Source organism: Vigna unguiculata, chromosome 11, assembly GCF_037176805.1.
Source record: "Vigna unguiculata cultivar grain cowpea cultivar isolate G323 ecotype 2 chromosome 11, ASM3717680v1, whole genome shotgun sequence".
NCBI classification, from domain to species: Eukaryota; Viridiplantae; Streptophyta; class Magnoliopsida; order Fabales; family Fabaceae; genus Vigna; species Vigna unguiculata.
This window is the reverse complement of record NC_140802.1, coordinates 45961113-45977087: the sequence shown is the minus strand read 5'-3', so window position 1 is coordinate 45977087 and position 15975 is coordinate 45961113. Positions and strand designations below refer to the sequence as shown.

General features: G+C 31.0%; 2 protein-coding genes across 5 annotated transcripts; both read right to left on the bottom strand.

The window, feature by feature from the left end:
* Window positions 1–1242: 1242 nt before the first annotated feature.
* LOC114168480 (ABC transporter G family member 15-like) lies at window positions 1243–7434 on the bottom strand. 2 transcript variants are annotated; one of them, XM_028053318.2, is made up of 10 exons: window positions 7256–7434; window positions 6809–7126; window positions 4599–4678; window positions 4020–4481; window positions 3742–3864; window positions 3104–3235; window positions 2672–2956; window positions 2149–2421; window positions 1965–2072; window positions 1243–1774 (listed from the first exon to the last, which is right to left on the bottom strand). In XM_028053318.2, the coding sequence occupies exons 1-10, from the start codon at window positions 7425–7427 to the stop codon at window positions 1418–1420; spliced, it is 2310 nt and encodes a 769-aa protein (XP_027909119.2). In that variant the 5' UTR covers window positions 7428–7434; the 3' UTR covers window positions 1243–1417. The 2 variants fall into 2 exon arrangements, with proteins under 2 accessions (XP_027909119.2, XP_027909118.2); XM_028053317.2 differs by having other exon boundaries at window positions 6809–7141; window positions 7256–7410.
* A 3515-nt stretch (window positions 7435–10949) lies between these two features.
* Window positions 10950–15414, bottom strand: LOC114168133 (2-C-methyl-D-erythritol 4-phosphate cytidylyltransferase). Of its 3 annotated transcripts, none has more exons than XM_028052866.2 (9): window positions 15279–15414; window positions 14985–15102; window positions 14117–14219; window positions 13878–13937; window positions 13677–13739; window positions 12647–12847; window positions 12447–12558; window positions 12159–12367; window positions 10950–11319 (listed from the first exon to the last, which is right to left on the bottom strand). In XM_028052866.2, the coding sequence occupies exons 2-9, from the start codon at window positions 15092–15094 to the stop codon at window positions 11230–11232; spliced, it is 948 nt and encodes a 315-aa protein (XP_027908667.1). In that variant the 5' UTR covers window positions 15095–15102; window positions 15279–15414; the 3' UTR covers window positions 10950–11229. The 3 variants fall into 3 exon arrangements, with proteins under 3 accessions (XP_027908667.1, XP_027908666.1, XP_027908668.1); XM_028052865.2 differs by having other exon boundaries at window positions 15183–15324; XM_028052867.1 differs by having other exon boundaries at window positions 15260–15297.
* Window positions 15415–15975: the final 561 nt, after the last annotated feature.

Here is a 15975-nt window from a genome sequence, read left to right as displayed (position 1 = left end):
TAATTTCAGTTCATCATTAAGATGTCACACATTTATAAATATAATTTTTTATTAGTTAAGTCATTCGTACATTCATTCCTATAACAATGTCCGAAGCATTCTTATAACAATGTTGGGCTAAATTTTTATGAAAAAATTTCAATGAAATTTATTGTAATTCATTGCATGAACTTTATAGATAACTTTTTGGATTTGCATATGATGAGGATTGCATTCCTTATTAAAAAAAATGAGAATAATATTTTTGATTATTAAATTTTGATAATTATTTTTTTATATCATGAAATATCATTTTTAAGTAATTTTAAAATATTGAATATTAGAAAATGAAAAATTAAAAAATTACTTAAAAAATAATATCTAAAATTATAAAATAAAGTTGTCAAAATATAATAATTAATAAATATTTTTCTATAAAAATCTCTGCCAATAACAGTAATGAAATTGAAGAATTAATGAACAAAACTTATGGTGAAACATAGTTACTTCAAATCAAAAACACTGCAACCTTGTTACCCGCAGACTCATTATCACAGTTCACAACACTGGAAGAAGCACTCGACAAGGGAACGAGACTTGTCTAGGCATGTAAATTCACCCTTAACTCCTACTCAAGTATCTGTTTCTGTGTTTCCCATGTGAATTTATTCAGACCATGTGTAATTATTGTATATTATTTAACTTTATCAAGTATCAAGTATCAAGTCTAATTCAATCTCACAAAATCGATTTATACTTTATTTATATATTAATAAAATTGTCTTATCTATAATCAATAAACGTGAGACTTCCAACGCCGGTAGATGCGTATACCATGACTGAGACTTCCAACGCCGGTAGATGCGTATACCATGACTGAGACTCTACGTCTGTCGCTAAAATTCTCTCAGATTTTGTAAAACTATTTTAATATGTTATATATATATATATATATATATATATATATATATATATATATATATATATTATATAATGCATATGCACCGTTATATTATGCGCATTCATTACGAAAGGAGAGTTGGCGCGAGATCCTGTATGTCAATATATCCACCAATGATTAACGTTTTGTTTGTTGATTTAGCTTTGATAGAAAAATTATATACTGCATTGTTCATGCAGGTATTTCATCTGACAAAGTTTAAACCTGAAATGTCCATGATCTACAGATACCTGCACTGCATTTTGTACAAAGTAATTATATATCCCAATTTAGAGATTTTAACTAAGAGTAACAAAAAAATGTAATTGAAGGACTGAGGCATGTCCCATTGGTCTGTTTTGTAGCTTAAACGGTTGTGAAACATTTTTCTCTATACATATGCTAATTATAACAGATAACAAGTACAATTTTGTATGTTAATGAAGCAAAATAATTGGAAAACCCAGATGCAATAGTTTTATTTTCTGGTGATGGATTTTAGTTGAGTGGAGAATCAAGACCATCTTGGGAAGAAAGTGAATGGAGTGGTTGATGCCTCTGTGAAGGGAAAGATGGCATCTTTCTGAAAGAGGGTCTCTTTTCAAGCTGTTGGATTGTTCTCTTTGCATAAAGTGTCTGAAACAATGGTGATGCTCTCTCCTTGAACTTCAGAACAGTGAAGAACAGAACTCTGTAAACTATGAGAATCACAAATAGAGCTGCCAAGTCCCACCACTTTGAATGGTTCAATTCAATGCCTAACATGTGTGTGATCACGTATTCTCCGGTCAGTTTTTGGTCACCAGGTATCAGAGGCTCAAACTCAAGTCCAAGCAAGTCATTCTTGTAGGAACCCTACATTGTGAACACTATATGTTACTTCTTCTGCTTGATCTAGAGAAAAATCTTAATCATATATCCTTGTTGGTAATCATTAAATATAAAAATAATCTCTTCAAACAAAAATACACCATAAATTTAACGTGGTACAATACCTCAATACCTCAAGACCTACTGAAACATACTCAACAAAAAGTTTTGTTACCTGTATTGCCCATGAACCATAACTGATATATGAAATCGGGTAGCGCCAAACTGGTTTTGGAAGATCAGACAGCAACCTGAAGAATCCTGAGGTCATCATCATGATTCCCTGAAAATGATTCAAAGTTAATTACTGGTAAACATATGTGACTCATTAACGTAGGTGTTTAATTAATTGATCTTACTATAATTCCAGCCCCTGTAATTATTCCCATGAGGAAATTTGGAACAAGTGAAGCCACAACCATCATGAGGCTCTCTATCACGGAGATGCAGCTGTAGATGTTGATGGTGAAAAACACAAAGTGGCTTATCCCTGGCCTGAATTTCACCATGTTATAGGTGATGATGCTAGAAGTAAGAGCAATAGCAACCAAGAATGGGAAAGAAGAAAGAAAATTGGCTAAAATATATGCTGCAACTCCATAGTATCCATTCAGCCTTTCTCGATAAAATACCTGTTTCGTGTCAACAAATCAATTCAAAACCTCGTAGCTAAGCCTAAAAGTTTGAAAAATACATATTGCATATTCACACAAAACCTTTCAGAACCTTCTAAATAAGTTCGTGTTAGACATAATATTTCAACTATGCTATGCTCTAAAGTCCATCGATCATTTGTTATTACACCAAATTCTTGATAAAAATTATACTTCACGAAACATAACATAGATAAACTATAAAAATATTTGAAACTTTTTAGGTTACCTTCATTTCTTCGATGAATGATGGAAAGCCTCCAATAGACATGAATGTCATAAAACCTGATATGAATGCACCACAGGCACCACGGGCGAGAATGGAAGTGTAGCTGTAGCCAATGTCAAAATAAACTGTTCCCACACATATGGACACAATGATGTAAATTATGATCCTCAACCAGTAGTACCCCACATCTCTGCACATGTTCACAAATGATCTTTTTGTCAGAGTTGAGAGTTGCTTCCACCAACTAGCTTGACTTCCATTTTGTGGCTGAGGTTCAAGCCCTTCCTGTAACACATCACAATCAATATTTTATGATAATTAATGCTATCAAGTATTATACACTATATTTTTCAAAACCTCAATAATTAAGGTAACACAGTGTCTTATGAATTTCAGTTTTGAACTAATTAAGTGTGTAGAAAAAAAATATACATCTGTAGATAGTTCTTGAATTCTGGTCTTTGCTCTTCTGGCATATGTTGAACGCCTATACTTCTCAACTAGCATTGACTTGATCTCTGCTGTAGCCAAATTCATGAAAGGATCTGCTGAATTTGGAACATCCTGAGGAAAATAGAGAGAGCAATTCCATGCATTAGTATAGCTACTAAAGCTAAAATTAGACATATTTTCCTTCTTTATTATTCATTATTGTTAGAAATAGATTAAGTGTGAGTCAAAAAGAGTCCAAAAGTTTCATATTGAATAAAATAGACAAAGTTAAACACTATATAAGAATAAAGATCCATAACAATATTATCTCAAGGTTTTGATGTAAAAGTGATGTCAAAGATCTTATATATGTGTAAGACTAATGTCATATAACCATATGAAACCACAATCTCTCGATTATTATAACTCATATATGAAAAATATGAAGAATATATAAAACCCAACAATTATAAATATATTATCCTATTTTCTAAACAAGGGGAATTTTCACTACTTTCAACAATTTCCATACTTTAAATCTGTCTAGCATATAGAGACAAAAAACCAGTTTCGGGCGGATAAGTACTCAAATATAAACCACAAAGCATATTTTAGTAGAATTAGTAACTAAAACATACATGAATTCTCTGAGATCCCTTCAACGTAGCTGTAACAATGTCGAAATCAGAATTGATGCATCGTAGGAAGTGATCAGAAGGATTTCTTTTACGTGGACAAGGGAAACCAGCTTCAGCAAAAAACTGTAAAATAAATTCACAAAAAAAGCATATATATAGCAACTGAGTTTCTGAACTCAAAAAATTGAAGTAACCATATTCTGGTTTACAACAAACATGAAATCAATTAATCATAATGAAATAGTGAAGTTTGAATATGATAACTGTTAAAAGTGTACCTCAATTGCAGATTTTGCTTCTCCAAAATAAACTGTTTCACCGCCAGAGAGCAAGAAAAGGTCATCAAAGAGAGTAAAGACTTCACTGCTGGGCTGGTGAATGGAAGAGATAACAGTTCTTCCGTCACGAGCAACATTTCTGAGAGTTTGAACGACAAAAAATGCAGAGGCACTGTCAAGGCCACTGGTGGGTTCATCAAGAAACAGTAAACGAGGCATTGTAAGGATCTCAAGTGCAATGCTAAGCCTCTTCTTCTCGCCTCCACTTATTCCTCTCAAGTGCCAGTTACCGATCAATCTATCAGCACAATCTTGGAGACCCATTTCTATGATTGTTCCATCCACCAGGTTGTTGATTTCTTCTTTGCTCATTGATGTTGGAAGACGTAGATGAGCTGAGTAAGATACAGTTTCCTTCACAGTGAGAGTTCCCAGCAACACATCCTCTTGTGTTACGTAAGCCTGAACAAATGTCAACCACAAAACAACCATTAGAAAAAGAGCCTCTGAGATCGATGCATGTACATGCAGAATTAGCATATATATATATATATATATTGAAAATGCTACTATACTTACAACACCGCCGTAACCTAGGCCTTTTTTCTTCCCATTTAGAAGAACATTTCCTGTCATAACTACATTTTTTGAGAGTCTACCTGCAACAACATCAAGACATTTAAATTCAGAAAACTGCATTAATAATTAACCAATGCTGAAAAATTATGAACCAACTTATAGAAGCACACGACGTCATATATTCTTGAACCAAAAACTAATCCAAAATTCATCACCAGTTTTCTCTAAGTGATGACTGTATCCAGAAATAATTTGTTAACTGTTTAATGATCTCAAGAAAACTCAAGAACTATGATGTATGAATACTATGCGTATCTCGTATACCACATAAGTTTATTTTAAAAATAATATGATATAATAAAAAGTGTATAAAAATTTAAAAATATGATAAATATATGATGATTATTCTGTAAATCAAAATTTAAATAAATATACTGAATGTTGTTAAAATAAAAAATTAAAAAATTATTATAGCACAACATTTTCTGTTGCTTTTGTTTCATGAATAAACCAATCGACCAATTCGCAAAGATGATTATGAAGTTTGACTCTCTTTTTTTTCTCATGCACCATATCCCATATATAATATAACAGGTCCTGGATACATAAAAAGAATACACGTGTTCACCTCAAAGAAAAAAAAAAGAATTAATACTTTTTTTTTTAATTAGAAAGTGTTTGATTTTATTTTGTAATTTATGAAATTTTGCAGAAATATAAAAATAAGTATATAAAATACGTTAAAAAAATTGTTATTTCTTACTATTAAAATATAACACACGCACTAATTTAAAATAATTAAACTAGAAGTCATATTATCAAAGTATTTGAGAATATATATATATATATATATATATATATATATATATATATATATATATATATATATATATTATGATTCTTATTTATGGTATTTTGTGAATGAAATAATGAAAATGATATTTTTATAATTACTAATATGTATGTATGGACTTAAATTGATCAAATCAACTTATATTTTATTCTTTAATTATAGATAACTAATAATTGATTTGGAATTGAAAGGCAAAATATTAATTTCTAGGGTTCATGCAATCATGGTTAAGTTTTCAACCGAGATCACTTGATAAGGAAGGATAGATTACACATCATTACGAAGAACTGCAAAATGAAAACTGAATTCCATTGTCATTACTAAGTAGTGAAAATGACAACAGAAGAAGTCTACAATGAACAGAAAACTTTCTTGTCCCAGCATGGGCCACCCAGAGGGCTTAAACTGTGTTATTTTATTGTAATTGCTAAAGTGGTATAATCACCGACTTTTACTCTTTCAGTGAAAGTTTATTCATGTGAAATACTATATTAATTAATCATATTCTTTAAATAAGGCTCTTCAAAATGAGTGAGGTAGGTTATAGACTTATAGTGGTGGTTATACACTTTACTATGCAATTCCAATCTCATCGTTCCAACCACCAAAATTGAAGACTCGCCTACCATCAACTATTGTACTTTTTCGGTATCAATTATCACAAATTTCCAAACTTAATCAATGAAGAATTAAATTAATATATAACCCCACGAATTGAAACAGTTTTTGTCATTCTGTTAAAAGAAGAAACTTGAAACTTTCTTTTTTCTTTGTGATTATTTGAAGGACAAACATATTTATAAGAACAAAAAAAAATACTTGATAATATTTCTTGGGAGGAAATTAGATGATTCATGTGAAGTGTGTAGTTGGAGATAACAGCGTACCCCACCACGGACCAAACCCATTAAAACAATGGCCCATCCTGTCACAAGATTTGTAAGCTAAGAAATACAACAAAAAATTCAACTTAGCAAAAATTCAACGCTCTAAACAATCCAAAAAATGAACCTCGATATGGAAAGATCCAAGTCCCATTATCCAGCTACCCCAGTTGATTAAAAGAATTTGCACACCAGAATTTAAGGTCCTTCTTTTCCCAAAAAAGATAAATTTGATTTTCAGAAAGAGTGAAGGTGAACCATGCACTTGAACACATGGTGTTAGCACAAGAAAAGAGTGCAACATGATATGCATATTGTTTTCATACCAAGTCCGAAGAGAGATATTTAAATCAACTTCGATTTTCAGATTACCAACCTTCTAAACGATGTGAGACTATTAGATATATAAAACAGATCTTTTAAGCGATGTGAGACTATCGAATGTATACAACTAGGTGTAAATATATTAGTACCTGCAAGTGCATCAAGGAGGGTAGATTTTCCAGAACCAGAAGGACCCATGATGGCCATGATTCGGCCAGGTTCAGCATAGCCATTGAGACCATTGAGCAATCGCTTGGTGGGTCCTTTTCCAAAGTTTGGAAGCACAACTCTGAGATCTTGCCAAGCCAAGAAGCTTCCTCTGTCAAAGCCTGCGTATGGAAGATCCCTCTGAGTCTCAGTAGCAGCAGCACCACCCCAGTTCAAGCCTTTGTTCCGATCGGTGGCTGCTGCGGCTGCTGCTGCTGCTGCTGCTTGAATCTCCATGGTGATAGGTATGGAAGTTTGACCTAAAGAGGTTGGAACTTAACATAAAATAAAGTTAAGGAGAAGAAGATAGATAGATAGATAGATAGGTGTTATAGGAAGGAAAAGGAAACACAGATAGAGTGATTGGTAACAAATACCAAACAACTAACCATTAATGCTGTCATCAACTGAATTAGAGAAACTTATGGAGAGAGAGAAGATGAATGAATGAATGAATGAAGAAGAAGAAGAGTTATTATTGATTGGGTTGAGGTTGCACAGATCAGAGGCACACAGGTGGCAAGTAAGGGAAATTAATGTGAGAGTTACAGCTGCAAACATGTATGCCATGCTTTCTCATGGCACCACCATGAATGCTGCTGTCACTTTCAATATCTCTTTAACTTTCATTTAGTTACATCTTTTCATCGTAAACCAAAAATCTAAAAACACATTTTTCAATTTTTTTACATGGCTCCATCCCTCTTCTGATATTTTTAATAGTACAATTTTTTTAAAATAACTTTTTTCTAATTTTAATATAAAATTAGTGTTGTTTTTAATCTTTTTATATTATATTATGTAATAAAGACTATACATATATAAAATGAAAATAGTAAAATAAAAAAGTTTAAATATTTTTTTATTGAAACCAAAAAAATACATTGTTTGATTTATTTAAAATGATACTTAAAAATAAACTTACTCTCTTCTTGTTACTTGTTATATATTGTCTAATTCTCAGAATTGTGAAAGGATAATTCTGAATTTTTTTTGCTGAAGTATAATAGTTATCTTATTATCTGAACTTGTGAAATCTGACATATGGTTTATTTTTATAATAATTTTTGAAATTTGTATAAAATGATTTTATTAACTAAAAATACCAAAATATTAAGATTATTCAAATAAATATAAAATTTATATATTTTAAATTATTAAGAATGCATACAAAATAATTTTTAATTTATTACTAAAAATATAAATTTGATTTCTGTAATTAAGTCGGTCTATTCTTAATGAATGCTTTCCTGTAAAATTGTACCTGATTCAGTAAAAATATGGTGTTTATTTTTTTTATTTTTTTGATAAATTAATTTTAAATAGGGTTTTCTCCAAATATGTGGAAATCTATCCGAAAAAAAAAATGGAAACATAACTTTGACATGTTGTAAAAGTAGATCTAACACGCATGCAGGAAAGTATTTATAAATTTTGAACTGCTGAGTTTATTTTATATTACATATTAACAGGTAAAATCTCAAGTTCATATAATTTGTTACGATTTTTTTGAATATTTATATTTCGACTTTAAACAAATTTATTTACAGTTAACTAACTATTCAATGTTTTGTATTTATATATAGTCTTTTGTCTTCTATTTAGTGGTAGATGTTATTTATTACTTGGTTTCTGCATAGACACGTTACCATAACTAAAATATCTGCAAAGTAACCTAAATCTAATTCCTTCACTATATTACGCTATTTTAAATATATATATATATATATATATATATATATATATATATATATATATTATTAGAATTTGTATGTAACTCATGACTTGTTTGGTGAACCATAATTATCATTAAACCTAAGAGAAGAGTTTGTATATTAACTCTCATTTATCATTTATAGAATACATAACTGTATAATATAAAAGAAAGGTTTGTATCACGTGACATTATGCAGACATTATTTTTCTGTTCATGAAAAGTATTATTATATTTATAATTACAGCAATTTAGGTGGGCATAATAAGCATCTAACCTTATTCAATTAATCAATTAGTCATTAATTATTAAATAAATATTTATATTATCATTTTATTATAAGTTTTATGAAATGATTTTTAAGTATTGGAAATTTATGTTTTTATCGTTATTTTAAAGTAATAACAAATTTGTTATATTCAGTACCAGTTCGTATTAAAATTTTATGAAATAATTTGATTTGAATTTTATTTAAAAAATATTATTTTTATCTAAATTTATATTTTAAAGAATTGCTTTTAAATAACTTTATTTAAATTGAAAAATAAAATATATAGATATTTATGAGTATCCATAAATATACAAGAATACGAAAAGAATTCACAAATATTTTTTTACATATACCTAACAAATGAGCTACCAAACAAGAACATAGTATGAGTGTGCCTACGAATAATTCCTTTGTATATTCTCGTAGGTTCATTAATGGCTCCGAATTTCATTTCTCAATTGATTAAATAGTATAAACCATAACTTTTTCTTTCTTATTTCACACCTATAATTAGTAATGTTGCTTTAGAAGACTAATATTTTATTAATTAAAGTATGATGATAGAGAAAAAAACCCTCTTTGGTAATCTTTTTACTTCAGAAAAAGGTCTCCTTTTGTCAATTGAAAAGTAGTTTTTATGCAAATCTGTCAATTGAAAAGTAACCTTAAAATATATTTTTTAGATCTTTTATACTTTCAATCAATCATAAATAATCATATAATTTAATTTCTTTTACTTTCATAAAATTTATTTAAAACACATAAGTAAAGTAATTTTTTAATTATAGCTATTTTTTCAGCTTAAATATTTTATGCAAAAAAAAAGTCACGAAATCTCTTTTTAATATGTAGTTTCTCAATTTATTGTTTGATATAAAATACACTACAGAAGACTTGGCATTAAATCTAATTTGAATTAACATAAGCCAACGATTAATTCGACGAAGAGATTAATTTTATGAGATTGACTAAGTAAAAATACTTCTTTACAAAATCTTATTCAATTTAGTTTTATTCAAATCAAATTATAAATGGTTTTAAACTCAACTTTTCACGCTAAGATCGACACATATTATTTTTTTTTAGAGTTCAATTGTTCCGTCACAATTTTGTTTTGAAAAAAAAAATACAAGATAATGGTAGTTATAAACTACCACTTCAATTGTTAAGTAATGCAGCACTTTTTCTAGATATATCTTGATCAAAATAATATAAATAATTAAAAAAATAGTTTATTATATAAAGCAGAATTCTAAGACATTGAGAAACGATAAGTAGCTTGAATTAAGATGACAAATATAAGTAAAACAAGTAAATTTGGAAAGCATTTGAATGAGCAACACCATGAAGGGGCATAAAAGTAAAGAAACAACTTGACACTGATGGAATTTAAACAACAAAGAATAAAGGATGATAATGCAATTTAATTGAACAGTTGAATAGTAAGGTTTAAATAATCAAAATAAAAAGCAATTATGGACCATAAAAAAGTAATTGAAGTCACTCGAAGTATAAAAAGTTGAGTAAAGAAAAATGGAGGTGAAAGTGAAATTAAGACGAAAAGAAGATCCATTCATGTAAATAACAAGAATGTTCATTGAAAGGAAAAGAAGATCCATTCATGTAAATAACAAGAATGTTCATTGAAAGGAAATAAATTGCCATAAATGTAAGTTGAAGTGGAAGTAAATGGAGAGAAAATGTAACAAATGTACAAACCTATTGAAATAAATTATTAGAAACATATTTAACTTTTATTGAACCGTAACCATTGAGAGGGCAGAATGAATCATACAACATGTGTTACAAACTATTTTATTTGTTTCAACCAAAATTAGGAAACAAAAATCCTATTATTTATATTTCCACTATAGATAATTTTGTAAAATTAAATTAGACTCTTAATTTAGGCCAATTGTTAATGACTTCCTCTCAATCAGAACCCTTACCAGAATTCCTTCGTCTGCACTTGTCTACTTTCTAATTTCTTTAATTTTTAACGCAACATTTAATTTAATTTTTTACCATTTTGCTAAACATTCTTCATATAAACTTGGAAATGCATCGATCAGCAGTTATGCACAACGAGTGGATCAAATTTGCGGACAGTAAGAAAAACAATACATCACAATAATCTGAAAATTCTTCAAATTTTACAACTAGTGGTAGCGGGATCAAAATTAAACCTACCATTGAAGTTTTATTTTTATATACTGATACAAATTATTTTAAAATTCATTATGAAAAGTCCCTGAGATAAGTCATCAACTACAGAACACTTATCAGAGCCTCCGTAAAAATCGCAAATAATACGACAGTAATATCTTAATCCAGTAGACCAAGCATCACAACAACTTCTAGCATCGATACACGAATCATTACTCTTGTGGCGTCTCAAATCTTGTTGGGGTGTCGATTCCCATCATGCAGCAAAGGCCCGATATCAAAATTATAAGCAAAACTATACCCTGGATTATCACAAAAAACAATCATATCAGAATAAGATAAATAACACTCGACAGCCACAAACTCTAAACCCACTAACAAGTGATGATGATAAGTCATCATTGCTGTCTTGGGGCGTATCAAGGGGAAGCATAAAAGGTGAGAGAAGCTAATTTGACAATAATAGATATGAAGTTAGAAAAACCCAACCATCAATGAAAAATTAAATGGACAAGACTCTCAAAGATTACACGTCACTTGGTTACATATTGCACGGGATACCAAGTATACATGGAAGGTGACAGTTATTAGATGATCTCCTCATCTTTTTTATAGGACGTTTGAATTGTAATACTTCATGTAAATCCATGAGGGACTGACAGCATGGGGAGGGGGATTCTTAGACAACTTCTAAGTATTTTAAGAGTTGTGCTCCACTTATGCATTGGTTAAAAATACTATAGCATTATTACCATGTTTTCAAATATTAGATTGAAGGACATTTCTACAAGGAATGCTGCCACATAAGACTGGTTAAAATTTGTTAGAAACGAAATTTAACCAATTACATAATTTGTAAAGGAGGAAGTGCAATAAATGTCTAAGACCTCCCAAGTCGGGGGAGGCTGAGAATGCTGAAATATTACAGGATGACAGGATGCGTTACTAAATGTCATGATATTATCATATTCGCATTGTTAAAACTGGTGGCATGGGGACAGCAATCTACACAAGCAGGCCCAACGAGAGTATAGTTTTGGTACCATAGAATTCATACATCATCAAAGAAAAAAGGAATTAAAAACAAGGCATTGCAAGTCATCGAGCTACCGCACTTGAGAAAATGGACAAAGAAGCTTACCACAAAAATTCCTTCCAAAAGAGATGATTTAAGATGGCAGACTTTATCACACGCTGTGGAATTGGTTGATTCAGCACCTTCTTCTAGAAATCTTTGCAGTTCTCTGTAAGAAGGATACCGGATTGACCTGGCGGGATCTGACACATAAAGAACAGCATATTTTGCACCAGATTCCTCCACGGAACTGATAAGCTTGGATAAAACTTCCCCTACAAACACACAGCAAACACAAACATTAACCAAATTCATATGTAGCAAAACACATAACATACGTAAAAGTGTATGTACCTTCAGATTGTGACCTCTCCACATTTTTAAGAGGTTGAGAGCCCCCATTGCAGAACACGACCAAATCTGTTTTGCCCCTGTGACTATCTTCCATCCTCTTTGTCAAATAGTCCTGTCATTGGGAAAATAAAGGGCATCAGGTCACCGTTACAGGACCCAAGATACCATAATGGACCTTGTCACATTAATTTGTTGATTACTTGTATTGAGTGCAAAGCTGTGGTTTCTACATGATTTGTACCACCCACGGAGCAAGATCCATGGAAAGCAACATTGGCAATTTCCGTACCATCTCCACAGGCTTCAGAAAGTCCTGAAACCAAAGTTTTCTCCAAAAGCAAATCCTCTGATGCAGAAACATAGGGAAACGCCACAGAAGTGTTGGATCTGGCAAAAGAGTTCTGTTCATAAAAATGGAACAGTGTCACAGGAAAAATATATAATGGAATAGACCCAAACTCCATTATATGGACTATAAATTATATAATGGAATAGGATGGCAAGTGACGAAGTTCAATGCATCTCATTCCATCAAAATAATTCATTCTTTTAGCAATAACTCATTCTTTTACCACTTCTATCTAAATACAAATATCACAGAATGAAGAAATGGATGAGTTCTGACTTTGGTGGTGAGAAAGTGTTGAAATGAAGAATCAGGTGGCAATCGGGTTAGATGAGTTTACAATTTTGATTGTGACCCTACTCTAATAAGGATTAGGCTCTACTAATGACGATCCAGGTTCAATTGGGTTTTGCTGTCTAAGGCTAGCACATGGAAGAGGTTTATGGTGAGTAGCACAATAGAGATGGTGGTTGGTTGGGCGAACTTCTGTTGTGACACAGATAAGTGAGGGTTCAAACTTCGAAGGTGCATGGCAAAAGTTCTGATGCCATTGACACTAGATAACATAGTCTGCAAAATCCAATCTCATAGACCTCATCTGCTAAGGATTTATATTTCTAAGACAGGGTTAATATAAGAATATAAAAGTAATAATTTATTCTGTTCCGTTCTTTTTCCAAATGAATGAATGGGGCATTTGATCCATTCTATTATAAAATACTCAAAAATGGAATGACATTTTTAATCTATTCCATTCCGCACTATTATACTTTGATTGATTCCATTCCATTCTCTACCATTGATCCAAACATAGCCTTAGAAATCTCAAATCATATTTACTCAACATGAAACTTGACACAGACTGCATGTCACAATTCTCTCACCTTGAGCAGGTCTAAAATGGCCGAGTCTGCATGTTTGTTCATGCTTAAATCTGAAGATTGTAGCTGCAAAAGAAAAATGCAACATAGTTTACTCAACAGATGCCGCTGCACTGGTTGGTAGGAATCTAATACAAAGTAACAATAGATACATAAGCAGCAATATCAACTCTATTATCTATATAGAAGCTTGAAAGATATTACCTCTCTACCAATGAATAAAAGTGCCAGATCCAGAGGCTTGTCAAAATTCTTTCCTTTGCACTATCAAAAATATATAAAAATTAAAAACACTAAGCAACAACAACAATAGAAATAAATGGAACAAGATTAACGCTATCACAAATAGGGACAGAAAAATATCCTCTTCTTCATAAAGGTTGAGGGTAGAGAGAATTGCAGAGTACATAATCAGAAACCAATCATGAAGATAAAGATAATACCAGAAAATTTGACCAGCCAGCTTCAGATATAACAGACTTTGCCAGATCATGAGGAGAAATGACTTGATAATTTACAGATTCCTTCAATCCAGTTTCAGAGGCCCTGAAACGGTCCAGTCCAGTAAGATATAAACGATTTTATTATTTGCTATAGTATATATGCAAACACAAGAAGGGAATATTCAAGAACAAAACACAAACTCATTCTTACATGTAATAAATCACATGAAGTATAATTCAATTTAATGATGATATCAGTTGCCACTAAAGACAATAAGAACTAAATGAGAATGTAACATATTTTACCAACACTTTTTGTTTTATCCCTGTTCTTAATTTTCACTTATCCACTGCTTTCATTTCTCACTCTAGACTTCAAATCCACAAAATTTCAAGCCCTAAAGTACACCATATCTGCTGTTTTCTTGAATGATCCTGAAAATCCATCTCCTACTTCTGAACCAAAGCGCGTGTTTAATGCCAGTGAAAAACCTATAAATGAAGAGTGGGTTTTTCACTACTTCAATTCCTCCCTCGATTTTCTTCTTCTACAACCTTTCGGACATGGGGTTCTACAGGCTAATCCACTCTACAACACAACCGTAGAATACCCAAACTCCTTCCAACAAAACCGAAATTCCCCATTCTACAGCTTCCAGATTAGCCCTACCTTGTCCTAATCACAAAAACCGATAACAAGCTCGGCAATAACTAAATTAAACCAAAGCTGTTTGCTATTAGCCACATCCACACGAACCATACAGCATGGAACACAGCAAGTAGATATAATTGAATAAGGAAGTAAGAATTGTGAACTGACGCAAACAAGAAAAAAAAAAAAGAGAAGAAGATAAGAATCAGGAGTTACAGTTCATAATGTGATGACCAAAGGAATGCGGGGACGGTTGAAGGAACTGCTAACAATCCATTCGGAACAAAAGCAAGAAGAATGAAAACACTGAGCAGCGGCACCACCATCGTTGCTCCTGCAACTCAAACAAAAATCGAAGTTAGATCGCGCGATACATTTGATCGATCAGCTTCAGATCGAGTCCAAGCAACATACAACTACAAATTTAAAGGCTCTGCGATGGGACGAATTCAACAATCGAAATCGATCGAATCAGAGAGCGAAAAGAAAACCTAATCGTTCGTAACTCACCCCCTTATTACACAGGTGTGTGTCTCTGTCCTGTTGATAATATTATTAGTTTTATCGGAAAATTAGAAATTGCGATGCACACCTCGCTCCTCACAGATCTAAGCTGTTCAAAATTTATTTATGATTAAAATGCATACATGGTCCATATTTTTTTTGTTTTTTGTTTTTATTTTGGTTAAATATTTTTTTTTTAAAATTCGATCTTTACTTACAAACTTTAGTTTTATCGTAAATAAAAAGCATTTAAGTTTTTTTCTTAGTAATTTGTTTTAATATTTAATTACATGATTTATTTTAATCTTATTTTATTTGCATTGTATTATTTAAATTAGTATTAATATCGATATCGAAGTTGTCTTTTATTTGATGAGATTTTTGTTTGACAAGTAATACATTTCAAATTTTGATACATCACAATTTTTATATGATTCATTTTTGTTTATTTCTTTTTTTTTTTCATTTTGATATCTTTCACAAAATTGACATTAGCATATGCATTGTGTCAAAATGAAAATGAATCAAACCACTTAGTATTAATGTTAATTGAAATATATTATAGATTAAAATCTAAATATTTTTTATCTTAGGATATTATGATTTGATAAATAACACCTTTTTAATTTTAACCCAAGACACGTTTTAAACCATCTTAATACCTATTTAACATAAAGAGAAACAAAATTAAAAATAAATTACA

What these genes read in the sequence shown, in the direction of transcription:
- LOC114168480 (XM_028053318.2), bottom strand. Translation starts at nt 7,427, where the DNA reads ATGTTTGCAGCTGTAACTCTCACATTAATTTCCCTTACTTGCCACCTG. An exon ending in GCCTAGGTTACGGCGGTGTT is followed by an intron (nt 4,482 to 4,598) that starts GTAAGTATAGTA and finishes ACATTTGTTCAG; the next exon opens with GCTTACGTAACACAAGAGGA. An exon ending in TTCAAGAACTATCTACAGAT is followed by an intron (nt 2,957 to 3,103) that starts GTATATTTTTTT and finishes GATGTGTTACAG; the next exon opens with GAAGGGCTTGAACCTCAGCC.
- LOC114168133 (XM_028052866.2), bottom strand. Translation starts at nt 15,094, where the DNA reads ATGGTGGTGCCGCTGCTCAGTGTTTTCATTCTTCTTGCTTTTGTTCCG. An exon ending in TGGTCATCACATTATGAACT is followed by an intron (nt 14,220 to 14,984) that starts GTAACTCCTGAT and finishes GGACCGTTTCAG; the next exon opens with GGCCTCTGAAACTGGATTGA. An exon ending in TTTTATTCATTGGTAGAGAG is followed by an intron (nt 13,740 to 13,877) that starts GTAATATCTTTC and finishes TTTCTTTTGCAG; the next exon opens with CTACAATCTTCAGATTTAAG.